This window comes from Ambystoma mexicanum, chromosome 5p, assembly GCF_040938575.1.
Source record: "Ambystoma mexicanum isolate Mex_15411 chromosome 5p, UKY_AmexF1_1, whole genome shotgun sequence".
NCBI classification, from domain to species: Eukaryota; Metazoa; Chordata; class Amphibia; order Caudata; family Ambystomatidae; genus Ambystoma; species Ambystoma mexicanum.
This window is the reverse complement of record NC_090930.1, coordinates 1053955603-1053981108: the sequence shown is the minus strand read 5'-3', so window position 1 is coordinate 1053981108 and position 25506 is coordinate 1053955603. Positions and strand designations below refer to the sequence as shown.

At 46.9% G+C, this 25506-nt stretch overlaps 1 protein-coding gene across 1 annotated transcript in view; it reads right to left on the bottom strand.

The window, feature by feature from the left end:
* Positions 1-8735: 8735 nt before the first annotated feature.
* CD83 (CD83 molecule) overlaps positions 8736-25506 on the bottom strand; it is an 80341-nt gene continuing 63570 nt past the window's right edge. The window contains exon 5 of the mRNA XM_069613557.1: positions 8736-10318. Coding sequence (XP_069469658.1) covers positions 10172-10318 — 147 coding nt within the window. The 3' untranslated portion in view covers positions 8736-10171. The remainder of the gene's footprint in view (positions 10319-25506) is intronic.

Below are 25506 nucleotides of genomic sequence, written 5' to 3'. Positions count from 1 at the left end.
GTATGCGCTGTTGGGCTTTTCAATGGGGATGCGCCGAATAGAGCTGGTCATGACTTCCCACATGCTCTGGGTTTCGGGGGTTTTGTTGCGTTGAATCTGCACAATTTAACTGCATCTTGACTGAGGGTTTTTTTTCAGTGAATTACAAAGGTTTTGTTTTGCCATTGTTGTTTTTACGGGAAATTCCATAACTACTGGCATGGCCAGTGGCTGCGGATGTTCCCCGAATATGTTTTTTTTTTGGGCCCCACTAGGTGACTACGGCCTTTGGCCGGGGCCACTATATATGTCTTCGTTGGTTTGGTTACACTGGAGTCAACTAATATGTCCTGTGGTGTGGGTTGCACGAAGCCAGTTGCTTGAAGGATTAGAGTGTCGGGGAAGGCGCGTTGCAATTGGGGGGGGGGGGAATGACGTGGAAATGGAGAGTAGTGGCATGGACGACACGGGGTGTGTCTTCATTGAAGTTCATGCCAAGTGCGGACGGGGGTTCATATGTTACGTTATCAGGTATATTGTGGCTACACGAGGTTATACAGTTATCATGGTGGACTGGGTACGTACAGGGCACCATGGGGGCGTCATGGGTAATGGCAAGACAGTGGGGCCCCGGGTCGGTTTCGTTTCAAGTCGAATGGTATGCAGGACGAGCTGGTGCGGCGCCTCGCAGGGCGTCCGTGCGATGCAGCGTTGTGCAGCAGGTACCATTGGGTGAGGCAGGGAGCACGAGGTACCAGTGAAGCGGCTCACAGGGCCTTTGTGGGATGGAACGGTGGGCAGGAGCGATCGGTGCAGCGCCTCGCAGGGCTGCCTACAGACGGGTGCAGGGGGGTCATGTGCTCAAGGTAGCTTAGCGCCGTCCCGCCTTCCGCTGGTACTACTGGAAAGGTAGTCGGGCGGTTAGGATAGTTATTTCACATACTACCGTGCCCGGGTGGGGGGAAGGTCGTAGTATTTTCCCTGGTTCCACCCCTCGCCTTTGAGCGGCTCGAAACACATTATGCTAGGGGTGATATATGGGATAAGCAGCACATCATCTTAAGCGAACGGGGCGGGGCTAACAAAGGGGCAATGCAATGGTTGGCCTTCCCATAGCTCATGCAGTTTCTCCCATCTCCCAGGACACATAGGGCGGAGAAGACCGACAGAGCCAGGCCCATCGCAGCCGAGGGGGACAGTCGTGTAATCACAAGGTAATGGGGGTACCAAGCATTGCCCGGGGTGGCGACGGGGGCAGTCAAGGGAAGCCGGGTTATGAGAGGGGTGGCGAATTTTCTTGTACTTAAGGCCGGTTGTGACAGCATTATATTTTCCCACAGGTCGCCATGTTCCACACGCAAGGCCCAGATATGGAGATAGTCGCCGACACACAATTGGACGAAGGGACAGTCGAGGTGGAGACAGCCCTTTCGCCAGCACAGGGTCAGACCATGAACGCGGAAGCATGGGCCACATTCGCAGTACTTGCGAAATCTATAGGGTGGGAAGCGGCGATGATCAAGATGGGCGCCCCCCAGCCTACCGGCGACATTATTATCACGCAAGCAAGCATCTCCCCTTCCCCAAATAACAGCTCCGACTCTTAGTCTTCTTCTGGTTTGGGAGAGTCAGTGGGCTCACGCAAGAGACAAGCAAAAATGAGCGGGTGCCCCAGGGGAAGAAAGACGAAGAGAGAGCTGGAGGAGGATTTGGCCGCTTTGACTGCCTTAGTGGCGGAGGGGAGAGACAGGGAGGCGTCAACTTCTCCGGCGGGTGATCGCATTAACAGATCGGGACCCCCTCGCCCCACTGGTGAGGCACAGGACGAGGCGTGGCAAAGCAGGCGTTTTGGGGCTCCGCCGGCCAAGGGACGTGCCTTGGAGGGTGAGTTGGACTGGGGAGCAAAAATGGATATTATAATGGATGTGTTGCGCGGGGGGAATCCTGTGGCGCAAGGGAAGGAGCCAACTAGGGGGGAAGGGGTAACAGGCCCCAGCAAGGTGTGGGCAGCTGGGGAGAAGACCTCGACAAAAAACACTGTCCCCGGGGCTGCACGGTGCGAAGACAACAGGACAGGGGGACCAGCGAAGTGCGAACACCCGGCAGAGCCTCCCTCCCTCACGGGTAGGGCTGCGGAAGGGCTTCCGGCAATCACGGAAAACAATTACTTATGTTGGCACATACCGGACTGTGTTCAAAAGGAGATTGTGAAAGGAAGGTTCATAGACACCTTTTCACTACTAGAGCACGAAACAAAAGGTTACGATACCCTGCAGGCCAGTGGGAGCAGGGAGGGGGTGAAAGCGAGGAAGAGGGTGAGGCCTGAGGAGAACCTCCAAAACTGGGTGGCAGGCTTTAGAATCCTTGCACAAATCATAGTTCAGTCAAAGCCCGAGCAGGGGCCGGCGCTGTACAATTATAGCCAATGCGTAATTGAAGAGCATAGGAAGTGGGGGGGTACTGCATGGCTTCTGAGGGATCAGAGGTTTAGGAAAAGAATGGAAGTCGACCCCAAGCTGAAATGGGAACACAAACTAGTGGAGGATTGGTTGGATCCAAGGCCGGTTTCTGCCGACAGTCTCATCACAAGGGGATCCAGCATAGTAGGGCAAGCTTTCGATGGAACGCGCGCCGTGCAGCAGGCGTTGCCATCCACTTCAAGGGCAGGGCGCAGGGAGTTTCAACAGTTTGAGGCCCCCTCAGGGCCAGTTGGGGGGAGGGGGTGGCTAAGTTCACAGCCAGGAAATTCCAGAGGGGGGAGAGGGGGCGTAGGCACGCAAGGGTTGGCGCGCATAGCCCATCCATGCAGAAACTTCAATGATGGCCACTGCAATTGGGTGCCCCATTGCCGTTTTAGGCACGAGTGTTCCACATGTGGCAGCATGACACACGCTGCAAAATTTTGCAGGTCTGCGGGACCGGGCCCGAATACGTGGCCCCACAAAGAGGGCAGTGTACCCAACATGTAACACTCGCGATGCCCCGATACTCTTTGTCATTGCAACAGATCATGCCATGTGTATACACTAATAAATGTATCTCTCTTTAAGGTAACGCAGCTCGTGTTTCATTTGTTTCGAGGGAGCACCACGCATACCTAAACGCCGGCGCAGGGGGACCCCAGCACGATGGTAATAACTGCAAACGGGGGGGAAGGACAGGGGTGCGCGGTCGCACGGCCAGGGGTGGAGGGCAGGGGAATAACCCATTCGGGGGTGGCGAGTGCGCTTTAAGGGGAGCAGCGTCGTTCATTGCCCAGAGCGGGGGGGACCTAGCACAAAAGGGGCCATCTCCCATCTTTCTTCCAAAACTCCTGCCTTGGTTAGCCCGCTATCCCGCTGTGCGGGAGAGGAACATCTTGTTGAAAGGTTTCACTGGGGGTTTTACAATTCCGTATGCAGGGCCTTTGATGCCACGTTCAGCAGATAACTCCAAGTCAGTGAAAGTCTACCCCGGGGTGGTTCGGGACAAGATAAAGAAAGAACTTCGTTTGGGGAGGGTGGCAGGCCCATACGCGTCCCCCCCCTTGGACAACCTCATAGTGTCACCCCTGGGTGTGGTGCCCAAGAAGGAGCAAGGAAAATTCCGACTAATACATAACTTATCGCACCCCAGGGGCAACTCAGTTAATGACTGGCTGGATGAAAAGGTATGCGCAGTATCATATGCGTCCTTTGACCAGGCGGTGGACGGGGCCAGGAGTTTGGGGAGAGGCGCACTAATGGCCAAAGTGGACATAGAGGCGGCTTTTAGATTGCTCCCGGTCCACCCTGATAGTTTTCACCTGTTGGGTTTCCAGTTTGAGGGGGGGATCTATGTGGATAAATGTATGCCGATGGGATGCAGCATATCCTGCGCCTACTTTGAGACATTTAGCACATTCTTGGAATGGGCAGTGCATGTGTTAGAAAGCAGGGGAGTCAAAACACATTATTTGGACGATTTCCTGTTCATCGGTGGGAAGGGCACGGACATTTGCGGCTCCCTATTGAATAAATTCATCGGTCTAGCCGCCGAGTTGGGGGTTCCATTGGCCGCGGAAAAAACAGAAGGTCCCTGCACCCGTTTGACCTACCTGGGGATAGAGATCGACACAACGGAAGGCCTATGCAGGCTGCCCCAGGGGAAGGTAGAGGAATGCATTGCTCACATAGACACAGTGCTCAGCTGCCACAGGGTATCCTTGAGAGATATACAGTCTTTGATTGGAAGGTTGAATTTTGCAGGGAGGGTGATCCCGGCGGGGCGGGTGTTTGCAAGGCGGTTAACAGCAGCGGCAGGGCGGGCCTCCAAAGGTTGGCATAGGATTCGCTTGGGCGCAGGTATAAGGGACGATCTGCTCATGTGGAAGAACTTCCTGGCAGAATTCAATGGGGTGCGCTTATGGAGGGCCCCCTGGGTAACATGCAACGAGCTCCAGCTTTTCACCGATGCAAGCGGCAGGCACGGTTTTGGGGTAATTCTGGGCACACAGTGGTGTAGAGCGGACTGGCCGAGCGTTTGGGCAAGGAAGGGATGGTGCAGGAACATCAACGTACTGGAATTGTTCCCAATTTTAGTGGCTTTGCATCTCTGGCCTAGCATTTTAGCAAATAAGCGTCTGACGGTATGGTCGGACAACATGGCGGTAGTGGTGGGTATAAATACACAGGTGGCCCATTGTCCAGCCACCCTGAGCCTGCTGCGCCACATGGTGAGAATTGGGCTCAGAATTAACACAGAGTTGCGGGCGCGCCACATTCCAGGTGTCCTTAACATTGCTGCGGATGCACTTTCTCGTTCGCAGATGGGTCGATTCCGGAAGGCACATCCAGGGGCAAGCAAGGACATGGTACCGTTCAACGGCGAGTGGTGGAGCCTCGTGACCTGGAAAGGGGTATGAGGGCACTAGCGGACAGGGCACTTTCGGAAGGGTCAAGGGAGAGGTACAGCAGGGATTTTAAGACTTTTCTAAAAGTCACGGGGGGCTGGAACAATGATCTCGGGGAAGTCAAGGTGCAACAATTCTTACTATGGGCCAGGGAAAACCGCAAGTCCAAATCTTGGGTCGCAGGGCACTTAAGTGCCATCGCCTTCCACAGCCAGCTAGCAGGCGGCAGTGACCCTACCAAGGGCTTCTTAGTAAGGGCAGCCTTGAGGGGTTGGGACAGGGGGGAACCCCCGAGCAAGGACGATAGACGTCCTATCCATTTTGAACTGTTAAAACAGATGCTCACTCGAGTCAATTTCGTATGTTTCTCCCCATATGAGTGCGTTCTTTTCAATGCATGCTTCACTTTGGCCTTCTTTGGAGCCTTACGCCCCAGTGAATTGATTGCCCGCTCCAAGCATGATCGGGAATTCAGGGCGCTACGTAGGGGTGACATAAGCATATCAGAGGGAGCACTGAGGGTGACGATAAGGAGTTCTAAAACCGACCAGCGGGGCACCGGAAGGAGCCTGGTGCTGGGGTGTTTGGGGGTGGCGGATTACTGCCCGGTCATGACCATGGGGGCGTTCTTGGGGGCCAGGAATGGGGGCCAGGGATACTTGTTCATACACGAGGACGGCTCCCCCCTCATGCAATTTCAATTTAGGAAGGTAATGGCTTTGGCTCTCGCTGGCATCAGGGGTATCAGCGGGCTCTTCACGCCTCACTCTTTTCGAATAGGGGCAGCGACAACAGCATTTCAGGAGGGACTGGGGGAAGAGAGCATAAAGAGGATTGGGAGGTGGCAATCCGACAAGTACAAACTTTACATAAGGCCGGAAGGTTTATAGGTGGGGTCGCATCGTGGGGGGTAGGGGGTAGGGGGAGGAAGCCTTGGGAGCCAGGGGCGACATGGGGACGCGACATTTACCAACCCGGAACATTATCTCTCCACAGATCGCAGGTCGGTGTGGGTTATCGGCCACTCATTCGTGGCCCGAGCAGCAAAGGGCGCGGAGAAGGAATATCAAGACACGCATATGGGTTTCGCGCGGACCCAAGTACACTGGGCATACAAAGGGGGGATGAGATGGGATGATGTGTGGGGGGTGTTGGATGGTTGCAGACGACGTCATGGACGCCCGGACATAATAGTGATACACTTGGGGGGTAATGACCTAGTGGACAGGGGGCGAAGGGGGTTGCTGGCGGGGATGAGGGCCGGCCTCACCCAAATTGGAAACAGTTTCCGGGGCACGACATTGGCATGGTCGGAGATCATACCCAGGCAGATTTGGAGGGGGGCATATTCCCAGGGGGGCATCGAGGAATCCAGGCGGAAATTGAATATGAAACTAGGAAAATTCCTGATCAGCAGGGGCTTTGGTTGGGTCAAGCACGCCTTGATCAGTTTGAAAACTCCGGGTTGTTTTGCCAATGACAAAGTCCACTTATCAGAAGTGGGGGTAAGGGTGATGGTGTACAACTTCAAAGATGCCCTGGAAGGAATGGGCTGCTTATGAGTGCAGGCGGGGGCCATTCGGGGGGGGGGGGGCAAAACGATAGCAGGCCTTTAAAGGGTCCGAAACGCTCCCTCTCTAACCATGCCTGGGGGGGGGCCCCCGTTAAGGGAACGGAACGGTCAAGGGAAGACCTCAGTCGGCATCATCACGCCACCGGTTCTTGCCGGAGGGCCAGCGCGTCTGTTACGGTTGGAATGAATGGTGTGGTGAAGGAGCGGGTGGCTAGGCCAACTGGGGACTAGGGTACTAAGGCGACCAGGTGCATGAGGGGGGACTCACTGCGGCCGGTGGCCCGCTGTGAGTCGTGGCGGTGACACCGGTCGCAGCGACCGGTCTCTTGCAGACAAGCCCAGCGGATGTTACCTGGTGTTCCCGTTAGAAAGTACTGGCGGATACCACAAGGGGAACTGCACAGCCATCAGTTTATTAAGAACGGCGCCCAGGAGTATTAGACTCAGGGGAGGCCCACATTAATGGGGAGGGTTAGGGGGGTTTGGAAGACCTTTCCAACTCCAAAAGTGGGTGGGGGAAATGGGAAGTGCATCTTTGGAAATTGAAAATGGCAAAGCAACATTGAAGTCAGCAAGGGGGGGTGAATTGAAAAGTTGGCACTGTAAACGGGGCTCCGGCAAGTACGTTGGTAACTGAGGGGAAGGGGGGCCCATGGGAGATTGGGGGACGATAGGTGGGGCTCAAGTGAAGGGGGCCCTTTGGGATTGGCAGCTTAAGGAGATCAAAAGAAACCAGGGGGGGGCCTGGGAGTGCGGGGGCTAGGGGCCTGGGGTGACGCAGGGGAAGTGGAGGGGGATGAGAAGGACGTTGGGGCTCTGGGGGATAGGTATGCGCGTGATGGATGGGGCTCTCTAGATCAGGAGGGCGCAATGGGGGCCGGGGGGGATGGGACAACGAAGGCGGCGGGGAGAGTCAGGGCTGATCGGGGTCTTGGCTGAAAGGGGGAGAGGGGCTCCCTGGCAGGATGGGCTGGAGGAAGACCCGTTTGGGGTGAGAAAGAACTAGGATTAATAAGCCAACCCGGGAAAACGGGGAAGAGGGAACCCAGGGAAAAGGGAGCAAGAAGGGGAAAGGAGACCGGAACACATCCTTTAGAAGGAACCTAAGCGGTAATGAACAATGAAGAAGGTAAAGCACGGAACAAAGAATTGCACTTAAATAGCGTTGGGGAAAGAAATTGAAAAGAAAAAATTGCAAAAGAAAGAAATGGCCAAGGGGTAGAGAGGGACTGCTGAGGAAGGGTCTGGGCGCCCGCGTCGGGTCCCCCAAGGACCCGAGGGGGCAGGGGGGGAAAGTTGCTTGCACTCAGAGTAGAAAATCCTGAGCGTGAACGGAACACCTGTAAGCTAACTCCTGACTTTATGTGTAATAAAGTTTGCTGCGGCAATTTTTTCTCCCACTCATCCTACTGGTCTCTGCCTATCCTTTGGGGGGACGGGGGTTGGGTTACTTTGGGAGGAGGGTAGTTGGGAATGAGTGAGAGTCGGAATGTGGAATGAGGGAATGTGGAATGAGAGCTGGGGGGTGGGGGGGGGGTTATTGGGAGCGGCATGGGGGGCCACCGTGCCACCCCACTGAGGGTGTCGGCGCTAAGAGGCTGTGCACCGTCTGGGAGAGCATCCTGCGCCTTTGGTAGGGTCCACACATTATTACATTATTAATGGCCAACATCATTGCCACAAACAATAGTCGCAGGGGGGTTAGGGACTTGTGAGAATCTACCAAACGGAGGCAGCCACGGGAATGCGAAATATTAAGATAACACGAGGTGACCTCGGGGGTGAGATCGAGAAACAGAATCAGCGGCTGCTTGAAACAGAACTGCGAGAACCAGGAAACGGGGGACGGCATGAAACAGGTGCACGGCGGCAGGAACTTAAAGCAGTCTGTCAACGCAGGGTTTGAGACATGGGTCTGCCAAGGGCACAGACAGCTAAAAAAACACTTTTCAACAAATGGAAAAGCGGAGAGCTGCTACTGTCACCGGAGGTTTAAACTCACCGGGGAAACAATGACAAAACAACGACGCATAGTAGCATAAATCAGCCTGGTTCTGAGTGGTGGAGCTAGGAAAAACCCTGACGTGCACCGTGCGCAACACGCAGATAAAGCCACTAGCTTCCTGCTATTCGTGTCATTTCCAAATAATGTTCCGACTGCACCAGAAATCAGCCACAGAGCAGCTGCTGTGCGCATGTGCATGGTCACTGACCGGCATGATATGATATGATATGATATGGCATTTATAACGCGCCTATACTTTGCGAGTCCTGGCAGAGGTGCTTGTGACACAACATGTGGTACAGACGATGTCTTTCAAAGCACACATTTATTTGTATTCATTCTTTTTGCCTTTTTTTCCTTTAAATATTTATAATTTCCAGACATAACTCTTTGAGTAGTGGAACACTGTACAATATTACACATATGCTTAAAAAAACATTTAACAATGCAACAAGAACCATAAATAAAGAAGAGCAACACACGTGTTGTATGTAAGTCTACATATAGTCCAAACCCAGCTGTACGGCAATGGAGTGTTGCACAACAAGGAGATACAGTATTTTGGTGCAATAACATGGATACAATTAAAGGATGGCCTAGTCGGGGTGGAAGGTCATGGAGAGAACATGTTCCTGTTTTTCAGGAAGGGAATACAGGTTAGGGAGGGAAAGGCAGGCCCATTCTGGAATCATTTGTTGTTGGTCCCACAGCTACGCTCCTGCTCAAGATATAGGGCTACATTATGAGTTTGGTGGTAAATGAGAAATACATCTTTCGATTTACCATCCAAATCGTTTACCGTTACGCCGCTCTATCCGGTGGGCTTGCTACAGGATTAGGAGTAGTGGTATGGCAGTGGAAATGCTGGGGGATTTAGGGAGGGATTTACAGTGAGTAGTAATTCTGTGCGTTAAATTCACCAATCTTTGGCCATGGACTGGGGGATTTACCTCCAGCATCATGCTGAATTCAGATGTGTGGTAAAAGTGGTGGTAATTCCATTACTGCCCAGAAATTTGGCGGTAATGGAATCAATGCCACTCTTTTACTACTGCCGAACTCGTAATGAGTCCCACAATCGTGCGCGTTTCATGCAAGTTGACCGCCCCCCACTGCACTGTTAAGTGTATCTGCCTCGGCGAGTGTCTCCTTTGTCTTTTTCTGCTCTAAGAAGGAAACCCAAGTGTGCTCCTTTAAGGCCCCAATGTGCCATGCCACCAAGCAACGCTGCCCACATTTTCCAATATGATTTCACTTCCGCTACCCCTATGAGTCGGTTGAATTGAAGCTACTGATGAAATACACCTCCTGAGCACTGTCTCAGGTCACGGCTACAGGCATAAGCGGAAGGGGGGCGGGTGACTGGGCAGGACCATGGATGCTGAATATGCCCGTTCATTCCCATGCCCCCGGGCATGGATGGAGAAGATGCTCGAAGCATCCCTGCCTTCCTCTGACTTAAGGATCATTGAGGAAGGGTTAAGAGGGCAAGAAGAAAGGGAAGGTGCATGAATTGCAGAAGACCGATAAGGGAGTGATGCAGCGCATGGCTTTCACATACAATGGTTCATCAAGGAGTGCTATCATGTGGCTTTACAAGTCAATAGTATTTCGGCTCATATCAATTCCAACTGTAGACAATCAGGTGAAAACATCTGAATATCAATTAGAGGCTCAAGAAAAAAGCCCTACAAATAACTGGCAGCATAAAACATCAAAAAGGCTTCACATCTGGTGGCGGAGTTCATAAAGGCAGCTCCAACTCTGTGTCCCGGAGAGTTTTGTTTTGACAGTGTAAGTTCTTTATTTCTTCTGCTGTGAACAGTGGAAGGAGGCGGCTTAAACCTTCTTTGGCTTTCGCTGTAACGATGCTCTGTGTTTTTAGGCAAGTCTAGAGGCAAAGTAGAAACTATTATTTTCTTTGCTGAACATCCTATCTCATATTCAGACGAAGTCATTTCCTCTGAAGGAGTTTTACAAAAATCACGTCATCCAGTGTCACATTTCTTCGTATGTGATTATATTTTTGCCACAGTGATTTTTAATGCAGACACATTTTTAAGTACAATGTAAATATTAGTCCACAAACAAGACAAATAATGTTCAGAGTGATGCCTCTAAAATGGTAGAGCTATTCAAGAACACATTACATTATATAAGCAGGTAAACAGTACATTTGCTCAACAGTACGAGGTTAAAAAAGCAGACAGAAACAAATGCCCTGGCTGGAAAAACAAAAAAGAAACAATCAAAATCAAAGCTATAACACTTCTGTGCAGGTGCCTATTGTGCAGCCAGGATGTTTTGCCAGAGTTGGCCTGTACATCATACACGTGGGCCACTGGCAGGGGCCCCCAAAAGTAAAGGCTATATATACATATATATATATATATATATATCATTAGGGTGTTTCCTTTCGTATGCTCCCATAGACCGTGGGAACGTTTAAACTATTACAGGTCAACTGTACTTTCAAGACACATATCAAACGAAACTGCATGATAAGGTTACCTGCTTGTAGTCATTGACGAGGGCAAGGAGTTTATTGTTGCATGCGTTGTGATAACAAGAATGGAAGTGCTACAAAAAAGGAACGGGGCTTACTTTGTGACTCAATTGATTGTTTTAGAATATTAAATTCCCTAATGGGCTGTGTGGTGGCTTTGAAGCAAGTTGTGTCTATTGAAGGGAGAGTGACTCAAACATTCAGAATCACCAGAAACAAATGTCACAGACAAAAAAGTAAACGTCACTGTACCAAACTGAGTACTAGTAGCTTTATAGCATTATAGGTAATTGATGTTAATATTAGCAAAACTAAAGAAAATTCTATTAATCTACTGCCCTCGGGCTCCCTCCCCCAGAGTAACCCAACTTTGTCCTTCCTGCCCACTCCACTCATCCTCCCTCTCCCCCTTTTCCCCTGGCACTTAGCACTGTGGCTCACCCAGTACTTCCCTGCCCCCTTCCCTGGTGTGCCCCACTCCTGCACTTCTCCCTCTGCCCTCTCACCCCCTGCACTTACCACCTTCTCAAGCAGTTGCACGGTAGGCTTGTCACAATGCCGATATAATCGTTTTGTTGTTCTTCGTTCGTGATTCCCTTGTTCCCCCTCCCCCATCTTGTCTTGTGCCACCTGGAAACACTTGTGTATAGGCGCCAAACACATGTCTAATAAATAAATAATATATAAAAGAAAGAGCTGGCCCCGCAGAATTCAAGCATATGCTTGTTTTCGCTTTGGGCGCAGAACAGTAAAATGCAGGCAAATTAACTGCTGCATATGAAAATTCATAAGTATTCTAATGGTAGAAATGCAGATAAAAGCTACTCTTTTCTCATCAAACATCATTCCTTCATGGACACTCATGTTTCTTCAACATTGTGCCAAAACAGAGCTCTCAAATCATGTTCTCGAAGTACTGACATTTGTATCACATGCCCTTTTGTATTCCTGTGCATATTACCAGTGCAAGGCTATATGTGCAAAAATGCAATCTGAAGTGAACCTAAAACCAGAACAGGTATATTGTTTCACATCTGACATAGAACAACTTGAAATCTCTGCAAACTACCACAAGTATGGCTGTTCTTCTTTGAACCATACAACCCAGAATAATGTGTGTGATAGTCATCTGCTTGTAGTCATTGTTTGACATGTCAACGCATTTTGGTTAAATGCATCTTACGTATTATATTAGTAAATCTGCATTACACGGTTGTAATCCCTTCCAACAGATGGCCAGTCAACATCCTGCTTGGGTTGAAGCTGGGAATGGTACTGATATTTCTGCGCTTTAATTGCATTTGTTATATCAACAGTCATTCTGCAGAGGCTCCCATGCTTTCCTTTATTTCGAGGAATCCAGGTGGGAAAGAGCTTTAAATATGGGTGCACAGCATCTGTGCGTCCTTGTCAATTGTAGAATGAACATCCAGTATCCTGCCGTCAGATAAGGGAAATACTTACAAACAATACTTCCTGTTACAAGGAACAATTTGCATACATGGAAGGCACAGAAATTGGTGAAATGATTTTATTGTAACTAATGACCCATGGTACAAATGGGGCTACGGTGGTTTATGCCTCTCCTGGACTATCCTCTGTTCTTTGTTAGTTTGTCTCACCCATTTAAGTGAGGGTCATCTTAATATTTTCTGAGGCTGAGGCACCAATAACATTGGGGTGCCGCAGAACCAAACACATGAAAGAACCCCAAGGCTCTCTGGCCGGCCTTCTCCTACTCCACACCTTCATTACAATCACAACCCATCGATTGAATTGTTACCTTCTAAGCAATTAAATTAAGTGTGGGAGTGCCCTCTAAGTCCCCTTAGCCCAGGCATTCATGCTGCAATGAGAATAAAAAAACAAAGTGGCATTGCAAGGGCATCATTAGCTGTCCACGTTGTAGCATAGTTACAGGACAGGTTTTACTATTAACAGCCAAAAGGAAGGTATACAGGCTGCAGTATAGATGCAGGACACAGGTCAGTAGCCATATGACAAAGGTACACATTCCCAAGCATAATTAGAGAACTCAGATTAGCAGACTAACAGAATGTACAGCTGCTGAAGCATGGATGAAGGAGAACCATTGGAAGCAACAAGTAATGTTCACATAGCACAGCATATCGAGAGGATGCAGACCAGAAGTTTCAAGGAAGATGCATGTACCTGCACACAGAATGAGATTAGAAGACACCAGGTTCTTTTCTAAGTGGTGCATCTATCAGTGTCTCAAGAAACAAGTGATGTTGTGCAATACACCAATGGTTGCTATTATTATATATGAAGCAGTGTTATAGCCGTTGAAACCTGAGAATTAAACTTCTTTTAGGAGGGACTGGCAAATTTGACAGGTCGGGTACTATGAGATTGAATGAATTGCCCAGAATCCACACTTTGGCCCAGTCTGCCAAACATTGTTTTCCAATTGTTGTAAAACAGCAAACTGAAGTTATTTTTGAATATTTAACTTTCATGAACAAAAAAGAATGCTCTATTGTGTAGACCAGGATAGGAAAGTATACAAACCACATGATAAACAATCACAACAATAGACAAAAACAAATCTGTGTAGAAACAAAAATCAAATCTGTGTAGAAAAATGTGTCCCACAAAGAAAGGTGAAAACGTGACGAAAGTTGTGCTGTGATCAACACACAAACTGTATCTAATACAGTGAACACAGAATGCATAATTAATTATAGATGTAATTGATCAGTTCAGACCGTAGCTATCAACAACAGCCAAACAGCACCCTATGTGGCACACTAGTGCACTACACAATATCATATTGTGCTATATATATATTTATGTATATATTTGTACATAAAATATTAAGTCAACAAGGTGTCGGCCCTCCTAGGGTTTTATGAGTGTTCACCTATCAGCGCAGTGATCAGTATTCAAGTTAACTCAAAAACAGCAGTAGTTCCCTACTCCACACACATTTACCACTGTACTGGTTGGGTCTAGCGAAATGGAGGGCAGGCCTTGCCCTCAGGCCACAACCTGGATACACCACGGTCAGTCACAAAATCGTTTAAAAATGTTGAGGAGGGTCAAAAGGATATGAAGGGTGTTCAGGTTACCCAGGGTTTTTACAAATTCTGAAACTATACCTTCACTGATGAAAGAATGTCAGTTCAAAAGAAAAGAGGCTGAGCTGTGTTGAGGGATATGGATAGATATATTATATTGCTGAAAAAACTGGATTTTATGGTTAAGTTGCACTAATAAAAACCATTGAAATTAATTGAAAAAAGGTTGTTAAAGGGATGTTATGGTTGCAAGGTAAAATCGAAAACCCAAAGAAGTTTGTCAGCTATTGTAAACTATGCAAATATAACTCGTGCCACCTGCATGCACTGCTAAGACTGCTAAGCCTAACACCAAGGACCTCAAAGGTGACATCATAAATGGCATCATCGATGACATCACTGATGTATCCATATTTAAATGGATGGATACCGTATCAATTTCTGTGTCTTTTAAGTTAATAGCACTATGCACTTTATTGAACAAGACTGATGGGTGTGCGATGCAATTTACTAATGGTAGGACTGTACTTCAAATGTATACATTTGAATGTAGGTATAAGAATATAAACATGTTAACCCAGTCAATGATGAAACATAAAACAATGGCAGTATATAGAATGATTCCCAACAATGAGGGACATTTTCAGTACTCATGTTAAATCAATGACACATGATACTGGACTCAATGATACGGACAAAAATAAAAACACTCCAAGATGGTGACTGTTTTGAGAGCGGGGCTTGCTAATGAGGAAATAACAATAGAAGATGGATTACGACATCACCTAAAACATGTTTGCACATAAAGGTTGTTATACATGTACTGCTTTAACTCTGAGGAAGCCAGCAAGGGTGAAACGCATCAGTTTCTTTTGGTGCCATCAATAAATGCAGCTTAATATATGGTTAAAGAGATTGTGTGCCTTGAGTTCTTTGAAAAACGTTTGTCCCATCGAGTAATACCTCTATTAAGGAGTGCTCTCTTCCGTGTTAAAAAATCATATGTATGAATTTTATATATATATTCACTGGAAACACTTTTTTAAAGGGATGTTAAGGTAACAAGTAAAACCAAAAACCCCCAGAAAATCGCCAGTTATGGTAAGCTAAGCAACCATAAGTCACACCACCACCGTGCACTGCGAAGACTAACACCCATGACATCAAAGATGACATCACAAATGTCATTGGTGATATCACTGATGACATCACATATGAAATTAATTTTGATGAAAAGTCTGCTGACAGGTCAATAAAAAATGTGAGGTGCGTCAAAACCTTTGAAACAGACACCATGTCAGATTCACAAACAGAGCCTGTAGACTGCGGACATCACAGTAAAAACATGTTAAAAAACACAACATTGCACTTGACAAACAAATGAAACAATCTCTGGGGAGTTGAGGGGTGATGAGGATGGGATGGGATATGGCCATAAAAAGGCAGGTGGTTTTTCTTCTATGATGTCTGTGAACATTTCAGATGTTCAGGGACATCCATGCATATTACTGCATTACAGGGTCGGCGAAAAGCAGTTTTTGGATGGCTTATAACCTTTGCTCCACTCAATGAAACTGCAGGAAACTTTGCAATATCATTTTAGACGTGGCCCTGAATGTGTCTGCAGAGTTTGGTGCTGTATCGCCAAGAGGAGGGGAGGTCACAAAATATCTGAAAGGCTTATAAATTTAGTTTCGTTTGACGAGTCTGCACACAAGTTTGCAAAATGATTGATTTTAGACCCTGATTTCAATGTTTTTGCAAAGTGTGGTGGGATTTTGTCAAGAGGGGGCAACATTAGAGGGGGGATCTCAACAGTTCTAGATGGCTTATAACTTTATTGCGGTTTGGCGAATCTACACAAAAGTTTTCAGAAAGATTATAGACCCAACCTTGAATATTTGTGCAAAGTATGAATTGATTTTGTCAAGTAGGGGCTAAATTATATGACAATTGTTTGTACGTACATTTTTACACTTTTCAAAAAATAAAACAAGGGCGGATTTGCAGCAAAGACATGCAAGGAGCATTGGCAAGGACAGAAAAGCATGGTTTTGCAAATGTGTCCGTGTTTTATTTTTTGAGAAGTATCATAATGTAGGTACAAAAAATAGTGATATACCTTTGGTGACTGAGGTATAGCCTGTGGCCAGTTTGTCTGGGTCATGGCCCGGACAATCTGGCTACTGGCCAGGACCCTGAAGGACTGGCAATGGGATTAAAATGGGCATGGCCACCAGGGACCAGCTATGTGGTAAAGCGTTTCCAAATCGGAATAGGTTTGAAGGGGAACAAAAATTCTGCTCGTGGCTACAACCCAAAGTGCTGGACGGGATATCAGCAAACTTGCACGAGGAGCATCAGCAAGGACCTCAAAGCATTGTTTTGCAAATCTGTTGTGTTTTATTTTTTTCAAAGTGTCCGAATGGAAGTACAAAAATAGTGATATAACTTTGGTGCCTGGGCAGTGGGCCTATCGGTATGCAGTGATAAAATTGCAGCAAAAATGTCGCCTGTACAAAAAAGTGCGGCAAAAATGCTGTGGTTTACCTGTTAAAGGTGTACCCCATTACACCATTTAAGGGGAGCGGGTGTTGCGGGGGTGTCCCCAGATCCCCTTAAATGGTGTAATGGGTCCATGGATTGCGGGGGTGTCCCCTGCATCCTTAACATGGATTGTGGCGGCAAAACCACAGCATTTTTGCAGCGATATTTTGTCTGCACGGCAATTTTTGCAGCGATTTTAACACATGGAACCGGCCTGTCCATGATCAAGGTAAAATGTCTAGTCTGTTTGCTTATTTGGGCAAGCCATAGGTAAAAATGGGGAATAAAATTCTGCTTGTGGCTACAGCCTGAAGTGCTTGACAGGATTGCAGCAAACTTGCAAGAGGAGCATCAGCAAGTGCCTGAAAGCATGCTTTTGCAAATGTATCCTGTGTTTATTTTTTCCAAAGTGTCAAAATGTAAGTACAAATAATAGTGATATAACTTTGGTGCCTGGACAGTGGGCTTGGCCCTCTGAAAGGACAAATGTCTACTCTGATTTGCTAATTGTTGCACTAATAAAAACAGGACATTCAGTGAAAAAGCATTGCTAAAAGGAACATTATAGTTAGTTGCACTAATAAAAACCTATGAAATTCAGTGAAAAAATGTGTTAAAGGGACGTTATGGTGCCAAGTAAAATCGAGAAAAAAAAACAAGAAATGTGTCAGTTATGGCAAGCTATGCAACTATAACTGGCACCACGTCCATGCCCTGCTAACACTAACACCCAGGATATCAAAGATGACATCACAAATCTGGGTTGGTTGTTTTTGTTCAGTGACAGTATTCATTTTAAGCTGAGGATTTCATGTGGGTATACTACATTGAAACCATGATAAACATATTATAAGGGTACTGTGCAACCTAACTATAACGTTCCTTTAACATTTTTTTTCACATTTTTACATATACATATTTGCACTGTTTTCATTGCTTTCAGTGTACACATTAGTATTTCTATCTCTTAATTATATGTTGTGTGATATAATTGGCCAGACTATTAAACAGAACCACTTCTTCCAACTTCAAATAAAAGGGATTATTTACAACTTGTGCCTGCCTAAAATGGTACTTAAGCCATTCACTGATATAATGCACTCTTCATCATGATACCAATCTTATTCATAGTCAATTGGTTGCATGCATGAGCACTCACAGATGTGCCTCAGTGCAATCTATCTTGGAACATATGTTCACATTTCAGTTCTCTGTCATTGTATAAACAACGTGACAATGGGGCGTATTCCAACCCTGCTGTTCTGGAAAAAAAGTTATTATTGGAAACGGGAGGGGAGGGTACCCACATTGCTGAGTTGAAAGAAAGCCTCTTAAAAGTGGGATCAAAAACAAGAGCACAAAAAAGAAACTAGGTAGCTGTACATTTGAGGAGAATTAATCACTTAGTTGCATTTGTAGAGTACATTATTTTGTTGACAGTTTTTGAAAAAGTGCTTAGTGCAAATGAATAAGCACAAATGAACATGAGTATGGAACACAGCAAAGTCTTTTACTGAAAGTGGTTGCTCAAAAGAGCAGACAGACAAACATATTCATGTTTTGACAAACCTTAAAAACTGGATTTTATTTTTTAAAGTTAAAAAGAACAAACTCTTATTCAAGTGATTAAAAATTGCACATATAAAACTGCCAAGGGCAGAGTCAGAAAGATACTTCCCTGTGCACTCCCAATACCAGTGTGCCAACACCATAACCACACACCAAATGACAACATTACAAAGACATGGATGACTAAAAAGAAACTAACACAACTTGATATCCAAGGGGTGTGAACAACATCTACTACTGCATTCAACTCATGGGTATGTTGACCAATTTAAATACATATGTTACAAAGCATAAGCAATAAATGCTTAATTATTTGCAAATATTGCACACTTCACAACTACAATAAATATTCATGATATGCCAACTCGAGTTTTGGATGTTGAAGCGGCCATATATTTTGACGGTGGTCCAGGCTTCATCAGGGCAAAAAAAAATGGCAGTCAGGGAAGCGCAGATTCAAACACCATATGTAAGATCCTAGTGGACATAATCCACATTACTGTTCAGTCGACAGGGCCGGTCTCCACAATGTGCCCTGGATCTCCGGTCACGATAAAGAGTCTTAAGCATCAGGAAGACCATGCAAAGCACTGCAATCCATGTCTGACAAATTTCAGGTGCATGTGGCTTAGGAACTCCTGTCTGGAGCCTAAGGGAACACCACTGATGCACCGGGAAACCGTTGTTCAAAGATTCAAAACACCCTGTTTCCATATACCGTTACTTTTCCGGACCGGCAGAGTACAAGTTTGCCAGTGGGGGTTTACTGATTTACCTTCATCCAGGAGCTGGAGGTAAATCAGGCCCCCACTGGTAAAAACATCTGGTATTACCAACAACAGTATTATCGGTGCCGGTTATACTGGCAATCCCCTCCATGGAGTCCAACGGGACTCCATGGAATGGGAAAGGACTGCCGTTGCCAGCCCCTGAAATATCAAGGTTATACCAGGATATCAGGTGCTGATAGCGGTAGGATACCAAGCAAACTCGAGATGACCCCCCAATGTCCCCTACCTTACTGTCGGGACCTCCAGTAGGGTGACGAAGGGGGCCAGGTGCTTGCCCAAGCTAGTGGATAATGGTCACGTAGCAGGGGATGGTCACATTGTCACCAAAGACATTCCTACCCATTCACAAGAATAAAAGAAGGATGGTCCCACAGAACAAGCAGCGCTTGCACACTCAGCTCTCATCGGGTGGATGCATGAATTCCAGATACATCAACATGGAAAAAGTGAGCGACCTGAACCAACAAGCTCATTCTGGAAATATAGGTGTTTGAGATAAGAGTTGGAGAGTGGAGACAGGAAATAGGATTTGGTTTGGAGAAGATTGGAGGAGGGAGCAGAGGTTGAGCAAGACCCTGGAGTCCAGACCATGGAGTTGAGAAAGCTGGAGCAAAAGGCAAGTACTGGGAGTGGGACGGTGTTGGCCAAAAACGGTGACATTATTTACAAAGAAGGTAGCGTCTTGAGGGTTGAGAAGATGCCCGGAGGAATGGAGAATGCAGTCGAGATCTAGAGACCATTGTGCTGGAAAGCATAGGGAAAGAGGGGGTGCCCAAAGGGGCGAAACAGCTGCTCAGATGGGTGCATAAAATGGGAGATAACTAGTGGGAGATAACTAGAAATACTTAACTGTGAAGGAAGTGTAGAGGAGGGTGGAGCCATATGAAGGGAAGAAGGGGAGATTACAAGTAGCCAAGAGAAACACCCAAAGCGCAAAGAAGTAGAGGACACAAGTAGAAAGATGGAAGGTGGTGTTCAGAGGAAAGAAGAGATTTGGAGATAAGTGATGTTAGTGCCCAAAGGGGTGAAGTAGATGACAGAAAGAGGCAATATCTGGAAAGTATTAAGAACAGTACTCGAAGGAGGGAAGAAATTGGGAGAGAATGTAGCACCTTTGAAAATGAAGATTCAGGAGGAACATTGCCCAAAGGGGTGAAGAATGTAATAAACAGGGCTGGGTGTGTGTGGAAAGAAGAGTACACAAATCAGAGATGGTTTATGAAAAGAGAGGGAACTGGAAGAGAGAGATCAAGGGTTTATTGAAAAATTAATTTAGGAAATTAATATGTTGAACTGAGAAGTACAAGCAGGATAAGCAAAGCTGGTAGATGAAAGGGGTTGATAGGAAGCAAGAGTCAGGAAGAAGGAAGGGTCGAAGGAGTAACCTGCAGATCCTACAGGCTGAGAGGTTAGGGGATGGTGCCCTATGCAGAGTAGATGGCCAACTTCTCATTCTTACATGCTCTCTTGGTCCACATTCAGGACTGTGGCAGATGCCGCACTCGATACCCAGACCCCGTATTCCTTTTCAACAGGAGACAGTCAATTCCACTGAGAGAAACTGTCTTGAGGAGCAGTCAGTGGAGATCCTGGAGAAAGACAACTGACAGAAGAACAAGGAGTCCTGAACACAGAAGTGAAGGGTAAACAAATGGGAGGTGGCTCTGTGAAAATAGTACTTGTTGGTAATAGCAAAGAACCCGGAAGAAGGCAAGTACTGATCCCAGAGAGACTTTGTTGTAAGACCTTCCATGCACCCATACATTTTCCTGGGAAGTGAACCCTGGGAACCACCCGTAATTGGAGTGAAGCCATTTTTGAACTTTTAAATTCCATGAACATTTAGTCAAGCCATGGAACCAGTCCTGACATTTCAGTTGTGGTTGATCCTAACCCTGTTTAATATTTTGACCCCACATTGTAAAAGCTCCCAAATAAAATATCATTCACTTAATTTTTCTTAGTTCGTCTGTCGAGTCGATCCCCATCACAGATGTGACAAATGGTGTGAGGAGCGGGATCATTGGCATAGACAAAACAGATCTACACCACAAAGGGGATACAACATTTGACTTGGAAGCCATGAGGAACCTGAGGGTATTCTCACTCCTATTCCACAAGGATCTCTGTGCAGGTGGCAAGGGAAAAGTCATTGCTTTTGGTTCCTGACCCTGGGGGTGGACAAGCGAGGGAGGATCATCTGGGTGGAGGGTCCTTGGGGACTGGGAGTGGGATACCCTTGGAAGAGACATGGTATCCCCCTTTTCCTATTAACGACCAAACCAACCCTTACCCCGCCTTCATGGGTTATTGTGAGTCAACTCCTCTGACTTCCTCATATATGACTATTGACAGTACTGCAATGAAGACGAGGCAACCAGGACTAATGAAGACTAGGTGCTTTTACCACTCTGGTACTGGGACGAGGAAGAGGCCTGTTGAGAGTTGTAGAGGACAGGCATGTCCCGTTAATGATGGTGAGGCTGGGCTAATCGCACTTTCGCACCTGCAGCCTGTTAAAGGGCTGCAAGTGTACAAAAGGAACCCCAATCAGGAGGCAAGAGAAGAGATGTTGGTGTTGAATCAGCAGCAGAGAGGCCAAGAGAAGCAGCAGGGAGCTGTGTTTGTGAAGAATGCACACGGTTCATAGGAGTGCAGCCTGGGAGCTTGGGCACTGTGAAACTGATCGAAAGCTGGAAAGGGAGTCGTGCACAGAGGCTGTTTTTTTCCTGGTGTTCGCAGTGCTCATTCTCCTGGGGATAGAAGCCGACATAGAAGTGCTATAGGGGCAGGACGTTGAATGCCGAGGAGGAGAACAGAAGGTCGAGCGATCTGCGCTGCTGGAAGACCTGTGGACGGAACTTGTGAGTTTCTATGAGAGAGGAAACCCGGTATGCGAGTGTTTGAACTTACGCTGAGGATTACATTGTATCGGAGTGGTTGCGTGTGTGATAAAACAAGTTTTCGAAAGTCTCCGATCTGAATCCATATTAACTATTGAACAATTGAGAATACTTTGTAGCGTAGTGGTCATGTGTATAATAAAGCACAGTTTCGAAAGTCTCTGAGTGCTGGGCCCATTACAAAAGGCAATCTACAAAGATGTGAAACAACAGAATGACTTGAATGAAAACCTTAACAAACATATCTTCACGATTATGGAATTACAAACTGAATAAAACCTTAGTAAATAAACAGAACTGTTACCTATGTGGATTACCAGTGAATGGAGCTTTAAATTCAATTGAAACCACCAAGGCTTGACCCACTTATCGACTTGACGACAGAATCTCAAGATACTTTTGTCTTTGGAACTGTGTTATTTGGAACATTTGGAAGGGAACCCCGGGTATTGGTTAAAACGATATAATCCTGAACTTAAGGCAATCCTGAGACTTTTTGTTGGAACTGTTTTATGCTTGGGGAAGGAAGCCGAAAGGAAGCTGTGAGCTGGAGGGACCTCTGAACTTTGTGTTGAACACTGTTTTCTTTGGTTGTTGACATCCTTACACATTGTATAGATTAGTTGTTAGGGCAAGTATAGGTTTTGGACACAGACAGATTCTTAAGTTGAACTCTTTGACTCTGACTTTCCTTAGTTTTATTTTGGTGGGGAAATCCCACCATAGTATAAGGCAAGATAGGCCTTTTTCCATCCTGACTTTTAAGTTAGTGAAGTTTTATTTCTAATTCAGAATCCGTTGTCTGTGTCTTACTCCAAGATGCCTTCACAAAGACCAAACTGGAAACAAAGGGGTAAACCGTAGAGACCTGGGAACAATATCCTCTTTCCCAGCTGCACTTTACGATCCTGGTCTTTGTTGTTAGTAGTGACCCATTGGATTTTCCTACTTCAGAAGACTGATTGCCCAGCCAAAAGAACATCCAGAGACCAACCAGTGAGGGTATGCTGAGACGATCACAACCATACTTCTCTTGGCTGGAGCTGCTTTGCCATATACTAATGCAACACATGGCCTGAAGAAAAATGACCACATGTTTTCACCCATTGAGCTGGAAGTTCTGGGTTTTGATCAGGCACTCCTTAAGTCCTGCCTGAAGGTAGAGCTACAATAGAGTTGTTATGGCTTGCTTTTCCCACCCTTGCCCACACAACCCAGTCTGGAGCCATAAAGCCCAGAAAGAGAACTGAAGGTGCTCTTGTGAAACCAACCCAGCTGGCTAATTCAGATCAGCAAATGAGAGGCAGTGGCAAACTTGCAACTGGAGACCTGCCATTACGTGAGAGATGCCTGGGGAATTTGGCTAGCCTAGCCCACTAGACCCAGAGCTAAATTCAAATGAGAACCATTCCAGAGAGCAACAGTATAGGAGGAGGTACTCTAGTCCTGAAGAAACCTAGGGGTCTGCTGGAAGCATCATCTCACTGCCAATGGGCAGAAGGATCCTCATCCCCCCACTAGAGAGTGTTTGATAGTCACTGTTTCCATTAAGTTTTCTAAACCATCAACCCAGAATCCCAGAACTGCCATAGAAACCCAAAACATGCAAATCACCCAACATAGGATAGACAATAGAGGCAATGGGCTAGGAGAGGTGAGAGATGAGAAACTGCTGGGAAGGAGAAAAATAGCCAGTGCATTAACCACACTTACAAAAGACAGCAGTCCCGAAGATGGTTTAGTGAAGGCAGGTGAAGACCATAAAGAAAATTCAGAAGAACTGCTCGTCTCCAGCTACTAGGCACGTTTCCCTTACATAGAAACCTCACATCAACTGCTACTGGCCATCCAGAAGCAAGAGAACATACAGCTCTTACCAACAACAATGGGACCAAAAGAAGTGTATTGGTTAGAGTGTAAATTTCTGGATTACAAACATGATGAGGAACAAGATACCTGAGAGTGGGTCCCAAGTAATTTTCAATATCCCTGATCCCTCAGCACCTTTAGGGATCTGGATGCAAAGTCCCACTCAAAGACCTTCCTCCCCACAAACACCAGGGTAGTCATCCCAAGGAGGAGCTAAAGGGAACGGCAGGACAATCCCCTCAATTACTACGGTTCCAACTGCTGGTGGCCATGGGGCCTAAGTGCCTCCCCAAGTTAGCACATTATGGCCCAAGAGCGGTTTGTTGAGGATACCCTACTTGACCCACTTAATACCTGTCTCAGGGCAGGTGACAGTCGGATAGCCCCACAAAACTCTGGTTCCTTTAAGGGAATCAGGGAACGGTTGTCAAACAGAACTGGCAGTACGTGCACACTTGGCTACCATCATTAGGTTGAAGGACTCCCACATATATCTACACAGGAAAAAAGAGGGACCTGAATTTGGAAGGTACATTTAACAGTCAGTCATCCAATCATTTCACAAGGCCTCCGCTTTCATACAGTTAAGAATATATAGGCTAAAAGAGTCCACCTCAGCGTGAAGGTCACAGGATGAGCACTAGAGAGGATGAACCAAGAGAAGGACGAGCCAGCCCCAAGTCCCAGATCAGAATTTGAAGCTATCCTAGGGGTGGAGCGTGCCAACAAATACTTACACTGGCGTCCAATAGAGACACACTTGGGTTCCCGTTGCCAAGAGAGAGACTGGAAAATACTTTATGGTGTGTTCACTCCATCTCAATGGTTTAACACTGTGGCCCTCAATCCGAGGTTGGTGCTAGTCATGGCGCTATTAGCGCCATGACTAGCACCAATACCGGTACCACCACCGACTTGGTGGTATGGGGACTTACCGGTCTATCCCGACCTTTGCGGGACCGGTAAGTCCCCATTTGAAAAGCCATTCCCCATTCCCATTTGAGCCCCCATAGGGCTCAATGGGAAGGGGAAGGCGTAAATAACAGTACCGCAAATTGCGGTACCGTTATTGACCCCGGTATCCCTTTGCGGGTCCCGTCCATAACGCCTGGTAAAACCAGGCGTTAAGGGAGGGACCCGCAAAAGGACCTCGGAATAGGGCGCAAAGGGATTACCGGCACCGGTGTCATTACCGGTGCCCGGTATCCCTTTGCGCCCAGGTCATAATGACCCCCTGTATCTGTTAAGGGCCTGGTCCATGTGGAGGACTAGGGGAAGAACCTCCGATAGTAAGCATTAACACATAAACATGTTCTTACATCATCTTTTTTTTTTCCTCAGGTAATGGAACATTCCAAATGGCCTGGACCATGGCAACTTGTGGATTAAGCACTACATTACCTTAATATGGTATCACAAGTAAGATACTGCTAAGAGCAGTGAATAATTAGCTGTAAAAAGTCAAGCGAGACCTTCTATCCCCAAGTATCTAAAACCCTCCTTCTGTTGCTGGAATGGAAATGTCCCTATGTAATCCCCATCAGCGTTTGAAACCCTACTGGCCATAAAGGCTACCGATTTATCTAAACAAACTTTCAAACAGGATAGCTCACCATTTCGAGCTAGGCTCTCCAGCAGGTGCGGCACCTGCTGGTGATATAGAGTAGGACATCATCGGCAAAAAGGCTTAGTTTGTGTTCCACCACCCCCTATCATGACACCCAAGTTTCCCGCATCCGCTCTCACCCCTATGGTCCATGGTTCCATGAAAAGACTGTATAGGAGCAGCAAAAGCAGACAACCCTGCCATGTGCCTCTTTCTAATGCAAAGCCCTGGGACTCATCCCCATTGA